Below are 19397 nucleotides of genomic sequence, written 5' to 3' on the forward strand. Positions count from 1 at the left end.
TATTAATTCTCCTTTAAATGTTTGATATAATTCAATAGTGAAGCCACCTGAGCCTGAGTTTTCATTTGTGGGAAAATTTTTACTTAATCTCTTTATCGTTAAAAGTCTATTTAGACTTTTTATTTTTTTTCTGGAGTTAAGTTTTGGTAGTTGTATCTTTTTAGAAGTTTTCATTTCATCTAAATTATTTAATTTGTTGCAATATAATTAATCGTTCATGATATTCCCTTATAATCTTTTTTAGTTTTGTAAGGTTTGTAGTATGACTCCACTTTCATTCTTGATTTTAGTAATTTGGGTTTTTTTCTTTTTGGGGGGGTGGCAAAAGATTTCAGTTTTCTTAATCTTAAAGAACAAACTTTTGCTTTCATTGATTTTCTCTATTGATTTTTTATTGTCTATTAATTTCTGCTCTGTTTTAATTATTTTCTTCCTTCAATTGGCTTTAAGTTTACATTGCTCTTCTTCTTCCAGTGTCTTAAAGTATAAGATTAAGTTATTGATTTTAGGTTGTCTTTTTAAATATGGACATTTCAACTATACATTTTTTTCTAAAATGAGAGGATTTCATTTTTCTGTCATTAACTGAAAAGACCATCCTTTACCAATTGCTCAGCCATGGTACCTGTTACAAATCAAGTGTCTTTCTCTGCAAGGATCTGTTTCCAAATTTTCATTCTGTTCCATTATCATTTTATTTAGCCCTTAGTTACACTGTCCTAAACTTTATCACTTTATAGGCCTTGATATCTAATTGAACGAGTCTTGTCATTTTGTTTTCTTTAAGCAAGTCTTGACTATTATTAGCTTTTTGAATTTTCCTGTAAATTTTAGGCCATGTTTGAATTTTAATTGTGATTGTTGTTCTTATATATATTTTTAAGATAATGGGTATCAAATCATTATGGCAATCAAATGTCTAGTTATATTTAAAGGAGTAATAACTTTTTTATTTTTAAATTTTGGTACTGATAAAATGTCAGAAAGTATATCCTTTGCAGCTGTTTAAATTTATGATCAAAGAGTTTACTCAAAAATGTTTTAGGAAACGGTTCATCAAAAATAAAGACCACTGCATTTTTATACACTAATGATGAACTTTCAGAAAAAGAAATTAAGAAAACAATCCCATTTACAATTGCATCGAAAACAATAAAATACCTGGAAATCAAACTAACCAAGGAGGTGAAAGATCTATTCTCAGAAAATTATACGTCATTGAAAAAAGAAATTGAAGAAGATACAAATAAATGGAAGCATATACCTTGCTCATGGGTGACAACAATCAATATCATTAAAATGGCCATACTTCCCAAAGCTATCTATAGAGTCAATGCAATCCCTATCAAAATACCAATAGCATTTTTCAGAGAGCTAGAACAAATAATCCTAAAATTTATATGGAACCATAAAAGACCCCAAATAGCCACAGCAATCTTGAAAAAGAAGAACAAAGTAGAGGTATCACACTACCTGATATCAAACTATACTACAAGGCTACAGTTATCAAAACAGCATGGTACTGGCATAAAAACGGATACATTGATCAATGGAACAGAATAGAGAGCCCAGAAATAAATCCATGCCTACACGCTCACTTAACATATGACAAAGGAGGTAAGAATATACAACTGGATAAAGACAGTCTCTTCAATAAATGATGTTGGGAAAATTGGACAGATACATGCAAAAAAAAAAAAGAAAGAAAGAAAAGAAACTGTACCACTTTCTTATACCATATACAAGAATAGACTCGAAATGGATTAAAGATTTAAATTTAAGACCTGAAACCATAAAACTTCTAGAAGAAAACAGGCAGTAAACTCTGATATTGCTAACAATAATTTCTTTTTGGATATATCTCTTTGTGCAAGAGAAACAAAAGAAAAAATAAACAAATGGGACTACATCAAACTAAAAAATTTTTGTACAACAAAGGAAACCATCAACAAAACAAAAAGACAACTGACTGATTGAGAGAAGGTATTCACTAACGATACATCTGATAAGATGTTAATATTCAAAACATATAAAGAACTCATACAATTCAACAACAACAAAAAAACAATCAAATTAAAAAATGGGCAGAAGACCTGAACAGATACTTCTCCGAAGAGGAAATACAGATGGCCAATAGACATATGAAAAGATATTCAAGATCACTAATCATCAGAGAAATGCAAATTAAAACCACATTGAAATATCACCTCACATCTGTCAGAACGGCTATCATCGATAAATCAAAGAACAGCAAGTGTTTGCGAGGATGCGGAGAAAAGGAAACCCTCATACATCGTTGGTGAGATTGCAAATTGGTACAGCCGCTATGGAAAAGTCTGGAGGTTTCTCTAAAAATTAAAAATGGATATTCCTTTTGACCTAGCAATTACACTACTGGGTATTTACCCAAAGAAAATCAAAACAATAATTCGTAAAGATCTATGCAACCCAATATTCATGGCAGCACAATTTACAATAGCCAAGATATGGAAGCAACCTCAATGCCCATCAACAGATGATTGGATAAAGAAGTTATGGTTCATATATACAATGGAATATTACTCAGCCATTAAAAAATTTACAACAACATGGATGTGGATCTAGAGGTTATTATGCTGAGTGGAATAAGTCAGACAGAGAAAGATGAATACCATACGATTTCACTTATTTGTGGAATCAAAGGAACAAAAAAGAACAAACTAATTAAAAACTGACTCATAAATATAGAGGACGATTTGGTGCTAGACAGAGAGGAGAGGGGTTGGGGGTTGGGGAGTGGTATGAAGGGTTAAACGAGTACAAATTAGTAGTTGATAGATGGTCATGGGGATGGGGAGCATGGCATAAGGAGTTCAGTTAGCATTAATATATTGGCTAGGTGGAGAGCCAGAAGAAAAAAAGGAGCAATTAGGGGGATCATTTTATAAACTATATAAATGTCTAACCAATGTATTGTATATTTGAAGCTAATTAGATAAGATTTTTTTTAAATTAAAAAAATAAAGACCACTGCTCATTACATCTTTCTATTCAGTGAATTATAATATATATCAGAAAGAGAAAGTGATAAGATGGGAAGGAGAGAACATTTAGTGACCAGAAACTATCCAGTTAAAAATAATTCAGGTGAATTTCTTGGTAATCCAGTAATACAAAAAACTTTCTTAGACAGTACTTAAGTTTACCTCTCTATAATGGTTAAAACAGTAATGTGCTAAGAGTTTTGATACATATTATTGATTTGTGGTAACTTTTCCATGAGATCCCCAAAGACCATTGGTAAACAGTCTTTGTATTTTAAAGAACTACTATGATGTACCTTTTCATGAATTTATACAAATAGATTGTTTTTGTCACCATGATTTTTTATGCAAAACTATCCATGTAGTTTCACATCACTAGATCAATTTTGGTGTGATCAGATATATTCCATCTCTTGAAAAAGATATATTTTTTAATAGTATGTAGTAAACATCATTATTTTTGCCTTCCCCATAGACATTCCTTCCCTCATTTTAGATAAAGGACATCGGTTTTCCTTTAGGGAATCACCTTTTCACCATCTTCAATCCATTTAATTTGAGTGAAAATGACTTCCAAGCCCTAAAGATTAGATATTCTCCTGGTCTGAACAATCGTTAGGGATAAACATTGTTCCCACATCATTAGATAAACTTTAATGTTAAGGCATTAGCTACAAAAGATTTATTTTTTCTGAGGTTAATTTAGAGCGATGATAATAATGACAAAAATACTGAGTGCATATTAAGTGCTTACTCTTTGTCAGATAGTCTTCTAAACTATTAGGTATTATTGATTCATCATATATCCAAAGCAATTACATGACACAGGTATTATTACTATTTTTAAAACAGATGAGAGAGGAACTGGGCCACAGAAATATTAAATTACTAAGATCACAGTGCTAAGTATGTGGTGAAAAGAGATTTTAACCCAGTATAGCCCAGAGTTTTCTACCTTTGCTTATTCTGCCTCCAGTATCTAGATTTGAAGCTTCTGGGGCAACTACAGTATATGAAAAATTCCACTAGCCCACAGCCAAGAGTTGGCAAAGAAAGTCTGGACCCAGCCAGTTTTGATGTCAGCTCTGTAATCTAATTTCTTCACTTACATGAGTCAAATAATTCTAGTTTTCCCTTAAACCAGACTGAGACAAATTTCTCTTCTTAAAATCAGTAGTGTGCTTGAGTGAGCTTAGCTCAGCACATAAGAACCAACTGTCTAATGTTCAGGAATTTTGCAAACAAATTCATGTTACATTGGAAGCTTGAAATCATCGATGGGAGATTTGTTCCACAAAAATTGGTAAATGCTGCCTTTTTTTTTTTCCTGAGGTGGAGATGAGGAGGAGAATTATTTGACAAGGCATCACTGCTTACAACCAAGAGTCTTGTTTAGTACCTGTGATAGCCCACCATGTCATGCCCAGACATTTTAAAAATGAAAAACTATTATGTTTTACCAATTTTCAAAAGAAATTCAATTCTTTTTATATAGATGTAATTTTTGTGTCATCATAATGCAATGTTTCCTGTTATATCCCTCCCACACCTAGAACACAAATGCAAAGTCAAAACATGTAGATGATATACGACTCTTGCACGAAAAATTCAATTATTTTTGACTCAATAAGTTGTTTTAATTCATACTCTCTGGGAATTGGGTGTTTCCCTTCCTTTTCCTTGACATAGTAAAAAAGGTGCTTCATCAATCTTTTTACTATTCACTAATTCTTCAAGAACACTCACATAAAATGGTTTGGTTAGGACATTAGCCACACTTGTATAGATCTTAAAATATACTGATTCATCTTCTTTGTAGTATTCTTGCCAAAAATGTTTAATGTAAATCTAATTATGAGGAAGCAAATTCTCATTTAAGTGGTATTCTGCAAAGCAACTGGCCAGAACTTTTTAAAATGTCGATGGTAGTCTATAGCCATGCCACCCTGAACGTGCCCAATCCCGTCTGATCTAGGAAGCCAAGCAGGGTCGTGCCTGGTTAGCACTTAGATGGGAGACCACCTAGGAATACCAGGTGCTGTAGGTGTTAAAAAAAGATAAAATGTTGATGACATGGAAGAAAAAAAACAACAAGGAAGTATGAATATTAAAAAGACATGACAACTAATTGCAACAAATGAGGCCTAATTGAATCTTGGATTGGAAAACAACTAACTATAAAGCTACACTAGTCAACACGACATTCCAGGAACATGACAGCTTGTTATAAATGTAGAACCTCGGGCCCCAGCTTAGACAAACTGAATCAGACTGTAATTTCACTAGATCCCCCAGATGATTCCCATGAATATCAAATTTTGAGAAGCATTGCTATAATGAATATCGTTGGACAATTAGGGAAATCTGAGTATGGGTTGAATATTAGTATCATATCATTGTTAAATTTACAGTATGTGGTAGTTATGTGTAATGTAGTTATGTAGGAGGATGTCCTTTGATTTAGGAGATACATGCTGAAGTACATAAGGATGAAGTGTCAGGATATTTGCAACACTTAAATGGTTTCAAAAAAGGGGAGATAAATATGTATTAATACCTTATGTGCATATATGTAAGTACAATAGAGGGAAAAGAGAAAGTAAATTGACAAACTGATGAGGAATAATACATAAATGGATGTTCATTGAACTATTCTTGCAATTTTTCTGTAGGTTAAACATTTTTTAAATGAAAAGTTGGGAGGAAAAAAGTGTACTGAAAGCTGGGCTTCAACATGCATCAGTTTAATTGGTGGTCTAGATGGTGACTAGGAATGTTTTGTTTTGTTTAGCTGTTTTTGTTGTTATCGTTGGTTATTTTAATCTCCCTAGGTAATTCTAATTGGGACCGAGAGTCAAGAACCTCTAGATTAGACAAACAGCAGTGGGGTACCTGGGCTTCTGGGTGTCAGATGATTAAAGGGAACAAGGTTCACTAATGTGTGGCCAGAAATAAATGGAGAAAATAGAGAAAGAAAAAGAAACCTTATTTAATGGAAGTACACAAAACTCAGAAAGGCTAAAAGTAATCAATTGTTTATTGTAAATTAAAGGGGGATAGGGAGTCTTCTATTAAATGTAAATAACCTTAATAATAGCTTCAAATGGATGGCTAGGAGGTAGAGCGGAAAAGAATTAGCCATTTAGAAGGAGAAAGCCAGATTAGGTGGTCTCATGGGTGGCTCCATTTAAAGGACCAAAAGGAATGGAATATACTTGAAATGCCAGTTCTGTTTTTTGCGTTTTTGTTTTTTTGTTTTTTGTTTTTTTTTGTGAAACAGTTTTAGAGTCAGTGTGTTTGAATTCAGATATTGCCACTTATAAGATGTGTTATCCTGGCTAAGATACTAACTTCTCTAGGCCTCAGTTTACTCATTTTTATTGGGAATTATAACTACCTATTTAGAAGGGTTTTAAAATAATTAAATAAAATTAGGCATGCAAAGTGCTCAGTGTGGTTCTGACACATAGAAAAAGCTTAATATAAGAAATTATTCATAAACACTGAATATGAGATTTTCCTATATTTTATTACCCGACTTCATTTTTTTTAAAATCATAATTAAAATTTATGCCGTTTACATAGCTCGAAAGAACAAGTTTGTGGCAGTGTCAGACATGACTAAAAAATGTTAGGACTAGTGAATTAGTATTTGAGTACCAGTCTTTATTTTACTTTTTTGCACTTTTAGAAGCAACTTGGATCATGCATGAGAAGAGACACAGCGTCCAGTCAGGATGAAGAATAACCCATTCAAACACTAATTGTTCCAGGGGTCTATATTGTGTGGATTATGGCATTTACTCAACCCCTTTCCCCCTCCCTCAAAGAGGAAAGAACTGAGTTGAAGAGTTTTTCTCTCTCATAACCATTAATAATTGTCTTATTCTGTGTCTTAACTCTGCCACACACACACATACACACACACACAAAATCTGTTTTAATGACTCAAATATTCAAGTCAAGTTTTTAATTAAACTATTTTAAAACCATTTATTAGACAATGGTTTTTCCAGATTTGGAATAAAAAGGTCATGTACACATATTTGTTTAGGCAAGATCTTCTAAAGTGAGCTGATCCAAAGTTCATTAAAGTGACCAAATAGTCAGTTCTCCAAGAATCAAATATTCCATTGAATTGTTTATCATAGAGTAACATAGCATTTAGCCAAGGAGATGAACAATTGCTTCAACGTTTCAGCTACTGTGTTTTAAACTAATTGTACCTTAACAAAATTTAGAATTTCTTAGGAGAAAAAGTTTTTCTGAGCACACTAACCTCTAACATGTGCCATGGGAGAAAGAACTAGTACCCACCACGCTTGCAAAGAAAATATGAAATATACTCAGAAACGCCCAGTTAATGCTTATAATTATAGCAAATATCAACCGATTCATGTTTTCGTAGCACTATCATTTGGTTTAGCAGTTATTTACTTTTAAATTTGGAGATGATAACCACTGAAGGATTAGGTTTCTTTTTTAAATGTCTGAATTAGCAACATTTAAATGAATTCTCTTTCAAAAGAGTCTGAAACCTTTTAAAATTTGCTAGTAGGTTAAAGTTTAAATTGCAAAAAGACTGACTGGCAGTTTTATAGTCTCAGACAAAAATTGCAGAACTCTTGATAATTACCCTTAGTACTTAAAGATAACATACAATGGCAAATCAACTAATGAAAAATTGCTCTTGGCATGTGCCTCAGTCTGGAAGAGCACAGCTGGTGATTTAGATAGCGTTGCTGTCGCTCCAACTCACCCACTTAATATGGACCACATGATGGGTCTCAATTCTTCAAGCAGAGGCCCTAGAAATTTTCACAGGTTGCACATTTAAATGTCTAACTTTTATCTTATATTACTAAGAGACAAAATCACACATATAAACTGCACAGTGCTGTGTGAATTAATACTTGATTATATTTTGCTACAAAAGAATTGTCATAAACTGGAACATTAAAAGGTGGATTTCATAAAGGTATAGTTTTATAATGTAATCTTTGTCTAAATTTATAGTCCAAGTTTTGGTTAATATGAACCTTAGTGGATAGATGTTCCTGGAAATATTGTAGGAAATATTGGTCTACAAAAGATCAAATTATACTTTTTTAGGTATCGAAATATTTACAAAATGAACAGATGATATAGTAGTTCAATACATAATTCAACTGAGCTTGGTAGTTTCCTATAGTCTAGAAATTGAATCTTCTTTCCTAATACACAGAAACATGTCTGGGCAGAGAGAAAATAGTTGCCTGCTTAACACAAATACATATTGTTCAGAACTTCCTAGGTTAGAACCGTCCACTGTGTGATAGGTGATACTATGTTCCTATGTTAGGAGCTTGGGATTCATCAGTGAACAAAAGAAAGATTCCTGCTTCTATGGAACATTCATTCTATAAGGAAGAGATGGACAACAAACAATGATGTAATTAACAAGTACATTATACTGTATCTGAGAAAATGATAACGGATATGCCAAAAAGAAAGTACAGCAAGGCTAAGAAGATCGGGAATGTATAGGAGGAAGTGGGAAGGCTAATTACATTTCAGATTAGTATGTTTAAAATAGATCTCATCAAAAGGTAGTATTTGACTAATGCTTCGAAGAGGTATTAGCCGAAAAGATATTGAGAGAAAAATATTGCATGCAAAGCCTCTAAAGCAGGAGCATGCTAGCATGCTCTAAGAAAAGCAAGGAAACTAGTATGGCTGGAGCAGAATGAGCAGGTAGAAGAGTTGTGGGAGATAAATTCAGAGATAACAGAGCACCAGATCAAGTAGAGTCACTTAAGCCTTTGTTAGGACTGATTTTACTCTGAAAGAAATGAGAAGCCATTGGAGGGGTGACATCTGACTTACGCATAGTAGTATCACTCTAACAACTGTGTTTTGAACAGATATAAAGGGACAAGAGCTGAAGCAGGGAAACTAGTTAGGAGGCTATTGCAGTAATCTAGGCATGAAATGATGATGGTGGCTTGGTTCAGGGTGGGAATAATAGGGATGATGAGAAAAGTCAGATTCTGGATATAGTAAGACAGGATTTAACAGGATTTCTATAGGGATTAGATGTGTAATATGAGAGAAACAGAAAATTTGAGAATGATTAAGATGACATGAGCAAGTAGGATAGAATTGCCATCAAACCAAGCTAGAAAGGCTATAGCAGGTTTGGGAGTATAGTGGTGAAATCATGAGTTAAGTTTTGAGCATTTTAAATGGGCAATATCTATTAGTCATCCAAGTTAAAAGTCCAAGTGAAAATTTGACTGTAGGTATCTAAAGTTCAAGAGAGAGTTCTGGAATAGATATGTAATTGGGGTATAATTTACATGTGGGTTATAATCAAAGCCATTAGGTGGATGGATTGTCAAGGGAGTAGACAGAGAAAATAAGAGAATGAAGGAATAACTTCTAGAACATTCCACATGTAAGAGGTTGGGAAAAGAGGGAAAATCAGCAAGGGAGAGTAAAAACAGCACAAGATAGGTAGGAATAAAACAAAGAAGGTATGGTATCCTGGAAGCTATATAAAAAAATTATATCCATGAGGAAAGGGGATTAAATGTGTGAATTGCTGATGGTTCAAGTTACATAAAAACTGAGAATTGATCGCTGAATGTAACAGTTTGTATGTAAGTGGTGAAAAAAAGGCTAAAAAGTCTGATTTACATGGGATTAAAAGAGAACGAGAGGAGTAGATTTTATAACAGCAAGGATAGATACCGATTTTGAGAACTGCTACAAAGAGAAAGAAAAAAATGGGGTGGTAGCTTGTGAATGGATCAAGGGAAGTGAATTTTTTTTAATAATTAGAGAAATAAATACATGCTTGTATGCTGATAGGAATGATCTAATAATAATAACAATAATAATAATGTAGAAGAGAGAGGGAAGAATTGTTGAATCAGTGTCCTTGAGTAGACAAGAGGGGGTAAGATTTAGTTAATGAATGAAAAGATAGGCTTTAGGTAGGAGTATAAATAGCTTATCTTTGGAAAGAGTGGAGAAGAGGCAAGTAGATGTGGTGATAGAAATCAGTGAAGGTTCTTATTAAAGTTTCTCGGTTTAGGAGGACATAAGGTCATCACCTGGGAGGACAGGGAGGAAGTTTCAGGAAAAGGAAGAGTTCTAAAATAGTCTGGAAGAGTATGAATGAATTGGAGAAGTATCATGAAGTATGATTGGCTGTCAATATTAAGGTCTCATTTGAGATTTGTGGTAATGAAATTAATCCAATGAGAGTGGTTGTATATTTTTCTGCAGCAATGTTCAGCTGTAATGGATTCCATCACTGAATAGGTAGAGAGTTGTGTTTAACCAGTATTATGGTTGCCAAACAAGTACAGTGAAGCCAGAAAGTGGAAAGAGTGTGGAAGGTGTGTGCAAGGGACACATTACCAGACAGAGGTGAGGAAAGATATCCAGGGTGAGGGATTGTGAAAAGATGGTTTAATCAATGAACTGGAGGCCCCAGTGGGTTTGAAGAATTGCATAAGTCAGGAGTCTAGGATTGAAATAGAAAATAGGTCATAGGATGAGAAGCATATAATTGAGATCATGGGTAGGGGAGCAGTAATTAGCAATTAGAGTGACTAAGAGAGCGTAAGATGGGGATGGATAAGATCAGTGGAAGAACTGAGTTCAAGGAACTGAGAGCCTAGGGTGATGGATAGGTCATATATTTATATATTGAAATCACCAAGAATTGATGCAGGAGTATTATTAGAGTTACAATAAGCCAAAAGTTCATACTTTTGAAAAACAAGGAGGAAGATCCTGGACAGATGTAGACAAAAGCAAAAACAGCAACACTGAGAGGTAATAATAATGTAAGCTGCTGACATGAAGTACAAATTTGATAGTTTTAAGGAAAAGTGACAGAGAACAAACTGAAATTGGCTATGGGGACCAAGGAAAGCTTTTATTTCACTTCCAGGTCAAGTGGTACTTGAGAACTGAGAGAAAAACAGCCACCACTTGGAGAATATCAGAGGAAAAGCTAGGTTCACAGGGGGAAATTACTCAAAGTATAAAGATGAAGGAAAAGGTAAAGGAAAAAGTTGAGAAAGAATTATGCTGATAATAGAAGGTTAGAGAGGGGAAGATGAAAAGGACCAGTAAGGACAGAAGTGAGTCACTTGAGAGATGAGGTTTCTGGTACTGACTGATGTGAAATAATAGAAAATTCATATATTGGTCTCTGTCTACAGTTCCTGGCACAGAGATCCTAGAATCTTTGTAATTCTCTAAGTAACAAGATCACTGGGAGGATTTTTTTGTTCTAATATTTGGTCTTTGACCCCGGTTCCTGACACAGAGCTCCTAAACCCCTTGACATTTCCTGGGCGATATGAGTGCCTTTTGTTCTAATGAGGTGACTCTTGGTGGGCTCCTGGATAGCTTCAGGACTGGGACTGGTCACCAGAAAAACAGAACTGCAGTTAGAAACTTGGAACTTTTGGCCCCATCCTCTGGGGAAGTAAAGACTGGAGATTTAGTTAATCATTAATCATGCCTATTTGATGAAGCCTTCATAAAAATCCCAAAAGCTTGGAATTCAGAGAGCTTCCAGGTTGTTGAACATTTCCACATACCAGGAAGGTGGCATACCCGAACTCCACAGGAACAGAAGTTTCTGTGCCCCAGCCCTTCCAGAGCACCTCTTATGTCTCTGTTCATCTACTTATTCATCAGTATCTGTTATGATATTCTTTATTATATAATAGCCTAGTAAACATAAGTTACATGTTTCTGAATTTTGTGAGCTATTCTAGCAAATGGTCAATTCAAGAAGATAGATCATGGGAATCTTCAACTTGTAGCCAAGTTAGTTGTGGGTAATGCACATGCCCAGGGCATGTCTTACAGTGGGGAGCCAAATAATTATCAGTTACACATTCCACTCCTTCTTTGCCCGTACACACAGTCTGTTTCCTTCCAGTCTTGAATGAGTTGGTTTGAAAGATAGTAATTTTATACATCAACCATTAGGGAGCAAACTATTAACTAGATATAAAGAATTTAGTACAACATTCCTCATGAAATAAAATCACACTGTAAGTAGACCAATGGGGCCAAGTTAATTACTTAATAGGTGCAAAATTTTCATCTCAGTAGGTTATCTTTCAGTAGTCATGTTTGCATCCCCCGTTCATCTATCCATATGTCCAATTTTACAGAGCAGCTGTACTCCAGACACTGTGCAAAGCATTGGTAAGGGAACTGTCATGATCTCCATCCTCATCATGTTTACAGTGTAGTGAGGAAGGGAAATGTCGATCAAGGTACTGCATGTGTGATGAATATGATGAGGTCAGAGTTTTCCAGACGAACATAACAAAAGGGTCAAGTTTTTAGTCAAGAATTATCTGAAGCCAAATTTTCAAATCCCAAAAGATTGATATCCTGTAGGCTTATTTCTAGAACTATTCCATCAGGAGAAATATGATGGCCATAGCAGGAGAGTGGAGTAGTTACAATATCAGAGAAACATGACACTACCAATTTCTTAAGCAAAGTTCTTGCCATTTACTGTTTTAGGGCATCATGTCCTCTGAATCCCCCATCCTCCACCTTCCATGAACCTAGGGTAAGTTTTACCACACAGCAGAATCTCAGTATCATTTAGTTGTATTGAATTGTGCCATGGCATTTGCAGTAATTGGGTCACATTTTCTTAACCACCAAAGTCTTAAGAAGAACCACCTATATAACTGCTCTTCTAAAAGCAGAAGTGTGCAAACCAGAGCATGCCTTTGCTCTCCTCACTTTTGAGATAGTTTTCTGCATATTCAAAGGGAAAATAGCAAAGCTATAACCTCACTGAGTTTGGCTCCAGTTGTGTGATGCTTTGCAGAGACACAGTTTTCTTATACCTAGTGAGGTCAGTCATCATCTTGCTTTTCAGATAAATAAGATCCACTTTAGATACACACAGTCAGAGGAAGTTTAACTTGCTCTTCATATACTTTATCTTGTTAGCTACTTGATGGGTCATTCTAAATTTCAGCTCATGATTCTTGGTAGAATCCTCCCAAATCATCCATTGGCTATTAAACCGCATTACTTATTTTGCATACTTTAATGTGTCATTCTATGCTACTACTCCAAAACCAGATTATAATATGGTCTATGTTACTAAAAAATATTTACTCACTGCTACTTGGTGGCAAAAATAATCCATTGATATTTCGAGGTTTGCTGTGATAAAAGATACAACTGATCTTCACACAACCAAGAGGCTGAGTTTCCCAGAAGCATGAAATACTGCAGTTTTGCTAGACAAAGAGGTGGGGAAATTAAATGATTAGATACAATAGTCATAATAAATACCATGTGCTACAATGTAACACAATGTGACAAAATCTACTGCAATTACTGATTTAGGATAGTGTGTATTTCCTGCCTTTTGGCGTTTTTAAGCTCTGCTATTTAAAAGATGCAATGACTATTCCTAAAATATATTCCTCCATTTTTTCCAAGATTTTAAGTTGAGTAAACTGCAAAATGCCTAAAATTAAGTAGCGGAAAAAAGAATTATGTTTTCCCTATTATGATAAGAATATCGTTTAATATTAGTGGAAGGGAGAACTTTTTAACAAATATGATGATGCTGAGTAATTCTACCTGCATTTCCATGTGTCTAAATCTGCAAAGTGGATCTAAACATTTTCCTTCTCTCCATAATGAGCACACAGTGTCACTGCCAAGGGCCTCTTCACAGTGTCGGAATCGGCACTGGGAACCCTAAAAGAAAAAAAGTAAGCAGTATAGAAAACTCAATATATTAATGTTAGTGTTCCACAACAGTAAATTAAAGAAAATGAGATTAAATTAGAATCACAAAAAAGTACTACAAATATAAGACCATAAATCTAAAATTTAAAATTAGTCTAATTTTAGTGAGAGACTAACAGTATAATCAAATTAAATAGTACACATGCCACAACTCACTGGTAAAATGCTATTTTTTGTTATCATTTAATCAATATGGTTCATTCAGCATAGATATATGAGACCAGTGATGCTTTAGAACACAATCCAATGACACAATAACTCTTTCTGAAGAAAGCCAGAATTTTTAAAAAAGAAAGAATCACCAGCCATTTTCTAATTGTGAAGATCTCTATTAATTTTTTTAATTAAACAACGTTTTCTTAGTCTATGGAGATACTGTTCAGTGTGCTAATATAAAAAAAAGTGAATGGAGCTTAAACTTTAGATTATTGTGGAATTTTATGTAATTATCACATTATGTTACATTATATTAAATATATATGCTTTGTGCACTTGGTCTACAAAGATAAAACAATTGTGCCAATACAAACACACATCAATATCGTTATATACCAACGAAAGCAGATGTAGATTATTTTAATGGGCTGCTATTACTTTTTTTATTCTTTGTCTTTTACACATAGATCCACAGTTGGAAAACTATAGGTCATTGTCTTTTGGGAAGAGAGGTAGGTAATGTACAATAAAATTATTCCATTAAGTTATTCCCTCTTTTGACACACGTTCCATAATTGTTTTTTATTTTTCATCACTCTCTTACTCTCATCTTTACTCTCTCCGCTTTTAAAAGTGGATCTGTGGATCTTGCAGTACAGAGTAATGCATAGAGTCTAGATAAACCAGTATTTGAACGCCTTGCTATATTACTTGTCCATAGTCACTAAGTCAATACATTACTCACCTTCTTTGTGCCTCAGTTTCCTCATCTTTAAAAGGAGAATAAAATGCCTTCCTCACAATTTGTTGCTAAAATTATGTGAGATACAGTATTGTGATTGCTATTATTATTTTTATCTATTCATTTAATTATTTATTGAGAACTTTCTACCCATCAATCACTGTCCTGAGTACTCAGGGACATAGCAGTGAAGCAGACAAACTCTCTGCCCACAAAGGACATAAATTCTATTATTATTTTTCATATAAGGATTTAATCATAAGGTAACAGGCAATAAAAGTGGATTTAACTCTTACAGTCAAAGAGGTTGATTCAAATTTCCTTAAACCAGTCTCATCACATCTTTCACTGATTTCATTCTGCCATGAACATGAAGCCCAAGCATTGAGTTTCTACATTTATTTGCTTTCACTGTGATCCATTAATCTTAATCTCTTAAATATTTTTTCCCATTTAACTTTATAAACTTTAATTCATATCTGACTAATTTGTTTAAATTACTTATTTTCCTTTTTCCATAATATTAAATGTTTGCTGTTATTTAGACTTTTGACAGAGGAAATTCAGTAATTGGGTTAATGAATTTCAAATGAGGAATCAATTTGATTTATTAAACTAAGTTTGATAGTGACCTGAATTTATTTGAATTTATATAAATGAAATCACATTAACCAAAACAGTGTGATGTATCATATGATGTTTCAATATTAGGAATTTGATGTTTCAAAGAGCCACATACAGGTGAGAGTGTCATACAAAGATAAAAACGCCGTAGGCATGGAACTGGCATATGCAAGGGTAGTTTCAAACAAATCAAAATTTTAAATTATCCCAGATTTCCTCAGAGATATCAATATATCAAAAATATATGGTAAGCTTTTACTTCAGATTTTAAATACATAAAATAGTTTACGGGAAAATAGTAAATTTTGATTCAGCAAAGCAAATTGTTGCCATATCTTCCTCCATTCTACTAAAAAGCTTTAACATGTGAAGTACTGTAAATTGTATAATATTTACCTTTATGCATGTGGAATTAAAAAAGAAATAGCAGTCATTCCCAACTTCTGCCATTTTCAACTCTCTTGCTGCTAATCCAATGTGTTTTTTTTTTAAATATAAAAATTGCAGGAATATAAATATAAGAACTATCAGTGTGTAAGGGGGAAAAAGAATTTCTTTTCCGCAGTCTTTCAGGCTATCAGTAGTATTCCTTTAAAACTGACCTCCTGTTGACAGTATATTACACAATAGATAATTCTTAAAGAAATTTAAATTAGAAGATACCTTCTCTAGCTTTGCAGAAATGTTCAAAGTGGTTGCTAGTAAGCACACAAACTCAGACTTCCAGAATTTTCCTCATTGTTACCAAATCCATTGTTTGCTCATCAGAAATGACCTCACATGTAACTGTAGGTTAGTTTACCTTAGTGAATACTGTGTAGTATTCCTCTTCTTCAATTCTAGTCTATTAACAAAAAATGGCTAATAAAAATAAAATAGTACACTTTCTTTCAATGTTCTGATTGATTATGGAACATAAACGAGGTCATAATTTCATAACTTAAAAGTATTAAGTATTTCACAGATAAATATGGCTATTTTCTAAATCTTATTTCTATATATGGTTTAAAAATAAAACTAAAATTTTAAATAATTTATCTATATTTTAAGATAAATTATTTAAATGTGTACTCACAGCTATCCACTGACTTGGAAAAAATATCATTCAGATTGTGATATTTAGTTATTATTAAAATATTTAGGTACCTGAAAATAAATTGGACTACTTATTCATCTTGTAGCTCTATTCCATTCATTTTTCATCCATCATGAAAGGAGGAAGCTCTTCTCCTAAAGCAGAAAGATTCCAGAGCACTTGCAAATTTTGAGCATTTCTTGAAAGCAAAGTGAAGTACTCTGATTTCCAGAATGGGACATTTCAATCAGCAATTACTGAGGTCTTTCTTCATCTTAGTATTTTTACTAAAAGTACTAGAAATTAATTAAAAAATTAGAAATTAATGAAAATATTCATAGTAGGTAATTTAGAAGATGTCAAAGAGATGACATATTACACTAAACCAAAATGTATTTTTAAATTGCAATGTACTCTTAACTGGAAAAGTAAAAGATCAAGTGATATGGATTCCCATTTTACCTAAGTAAAACAGACTAGCTTGGTATGAACTTTTTGAATACAATGCTTTGGGGTAAAAATCTAGGAAATAAAATAAGAAAATAAAATTTAGAAAAGAGTAAAGATAAAAATCATAAAAAGAACTGAGCAGTATTAAAAGTGAATGAAAAGATAGGGAATAAAGATTTGGTTAAACCCTTGAAAATATTAGCAAAGATTGATAGAAAAATCTAACATCTTGACTTTTGTTTTACCCTACCTTCTAACTCTACCGCAATGGATCCATCTAAAGCACATAGGTTACTGGGAAAAACACCCCTAAAAATTATCTTTAAGTGGTCTTTGCCACCAGATAAATTCTCTTCCCACCTATCAACTTTTAGCTGCATTGGACTATTTCCAAATACTGTTACCAACCACCATTATTGCATAATTACATGTAAAGCCATGACTAAAGCCATTGTGAAAATCCATGTTTTACATTGAAAAAAGGCTGAACTAATGTTTTTACCTCTTAAAGTTTGTTGTGAACAACTATATTCCATTAGATACAGCAAAAAAAAATCATATCAAAATGTGGTTTTTGTTTGTTTGTTTGTTTGTTTTTGTCATTGCAAAGAACAGTGAATAGATCTCTACATTTTAGTAGTCTTTAGAATGCCTGGAGCCCTAATCTCTTCTTTTTTACTCTTTTCTTTTCTTTTTTTTTCTTATTCACTTCTTTCCTTTTGTAAAATTTATTCTAACCTTCCAGAGAAAGCTATACCATACCCATGAGGATTTTTACTCCTTGTAATGGAGTAGTGAGAAATTTGCCTTCTCAGCTTGGGGTTGGCTCAAAAATTCTGTAAATGTTTCGTGTTGGCCGAGGTAGCCTAGCATTAAGGATCTTTCCATCTTAGGTGTATGCTAGAACATTAACAAAACCGTTAGAGAAGAAAGTCTTTCTTCAACTTGTAATCCAATAATACCACTTTAAGAGAAGGGGCTGGTAGTTACTCCATGATGACTCTTCAGCCTTACAAGAATCAGGCAAAGCTGCTTGCTGGCTGCTACCCATCAAAGAAGGAGTCAGTTTATAACTTAAAATTGGTCCTGTGGCTCTCTCCTGACTTGGACTCCTGTTTCTGTCATAGACTTTGCTCCGGAAACTGATGAAACCAAAAGCACTGGAAATAAACAATGCTTCCTGAGGGAGGAACGGTTATCCTTGATGCTACTATTCAAAAAGCAAGTGGAATGTTTTAGATGATGCTTTCTCAGAAATGACAGAATGTTGGACCTAGAAGATTCTGTGGCAGTTTGGGAAATGACAGTTGATAGTTATGAGGGTTATTTAATTGTTATGCCCTTGAGACTCATGAAACAAGATACTTTTTAGGATTCCTTTGGAGGAACAAAAAAGTCACTGGTTCTTGACTATAAAATGCTAAGAAGGTTCTGGACCCAAGATCTCACAGCCAGCATCAGGTGTGCCCTCCCACTCCCTTAAAAAAAATTTTTTTTTTTTGGCCATTTTGTAATTTCCTACGATAAATTATAGCAGAAGAGAAAGCAAATACTTCGAAATGACAAATCTCTTCTTTCCTCCCTCTCTTTTGAATCCAGCAATCAAAAACTGGAATACTTTTAGGAATATTTGGGAACTCCCTTATATAGAGATATTCCAAGTGAGGTATAGTTGTTTGATTTTATAAGGGCTAAGTCAGGAAAATGCTGAACAGTATGATACCTGCAGACAAGACAATTATAGAAATGAAACCTGGGCCTTGTCCAAGAACATGAAAAATGGCAATAGTCAAAACTCCCCTACTGAGAATTACTAGCTTCGATGAGATAGAAAGGCTATTACTAAATATTTAATATTTATTTTATTTAGTCATTGACTTATCACTACCCTCCAATATTCTTTTGAGCAATGGTCAGTTTTGTTTTGTTTTGTTTTTTAGCACGGCAGTTGGAGCTCATATTTAAGACAAATGAGATGCCTATGAAAAAAAATGAGATTGAAATCTGGTTGTTGGTATTGTGTGCTTTGGATTAGTTTAAAGCTAAACTTTACATTCACTCCGTAAATAACATCAGGTCCAATTTCTACCATATTACACCGCATACGGAGGCGTTATCCAAATAGTAATCGTTATTCTTTTGTCCCAGATGTTTAAATGCAGCGTTTTCTAACATTCTTCCTGGGAAATCAATGTTCATTCTGCCTTTGGATGTCTCTGGCTCTTTCTAAACTTCTACAGTGCTTTGCCCTGGAACTTATTAAAGAGAACAGCAAAAAGGTTTCACCAGAATGATGTAAAATCACCGCTGAAATGATGCGTTACTTATAACTTGATATTGTTTAATTTTCATAAATATCATCGGTTACTAAGTGTGGTTAAGTACACACACACACACCAGAAACGGATCTTCGTTTTTTCAAGCTCCTTAGAACCTGGTGCGGACGCTTCCAGCAGGGCAGGTGGGGGCGTTTCGGCTCTAGCACTACAATTCCCACAAGGCACCGCGGCCAAGAGGCCGC

At 33.9% G+C, this 19397-nt stretch overlaps 1 protein-coding gene and 1 pseudogene across 4 annotated transcripts in view; one reads left to right on the forward strand and one right to left on the reverse strand.

Annotated features, from left to right (window-relative positions):
- Positions 1-16069, reverse strand: part of CUNH12orf50 (chromosome unknown C12orf50 homolog) — a 33924-nt gene extending 17855 nt beyond the window's left edge. For 2 of the 4 annotated variants that reach the window (XM_039869330.1, XM_039869329.1), the window contains exons 1-3: positions 16015-16069; positions 13659-13778; positions 13189-13309 (exon numbers count right to left, since the gene is read on the reverse strand). In XM_039869330.1, the coding sequence (XP_039725264.1) occupies positions 13189-13309; positions 13659-13670 (133 nt within the window). In that variant the 5' untranslated portion in view covers positions 13671-13778; positions 16015-16069. Of the gene's footprint in view, positions 1-13188; positions 13310-13658; positions 13779-15747 lie in introns of all 4 variants that reach the window. The other 2 variants (XM_039869327.1, XM_039869328.1) reach the window with 2 other exon arrangements.
- Positions 4952-5070, forward strand: LOC120607512 (uncharacterized; annotated as a pseudogene).
- Positions 16070-19397: the final 3328 nt, after the last annotated feature.

Source organism: Pteropus medius, unplaced genomic scaffold (genome assembly GCF_902729225.1).
Source record: "Pteropus medius unplaced genomic scaffold, Ma_sr-lr_union100, whole genome shotgun sequence".
Classification (NCBI taxonomy): Eukaryota; Metazoa; Chordata; class Mammalia; order Chiroptera; family Pteropodidae; genus Pteropus; species Pteropus medius.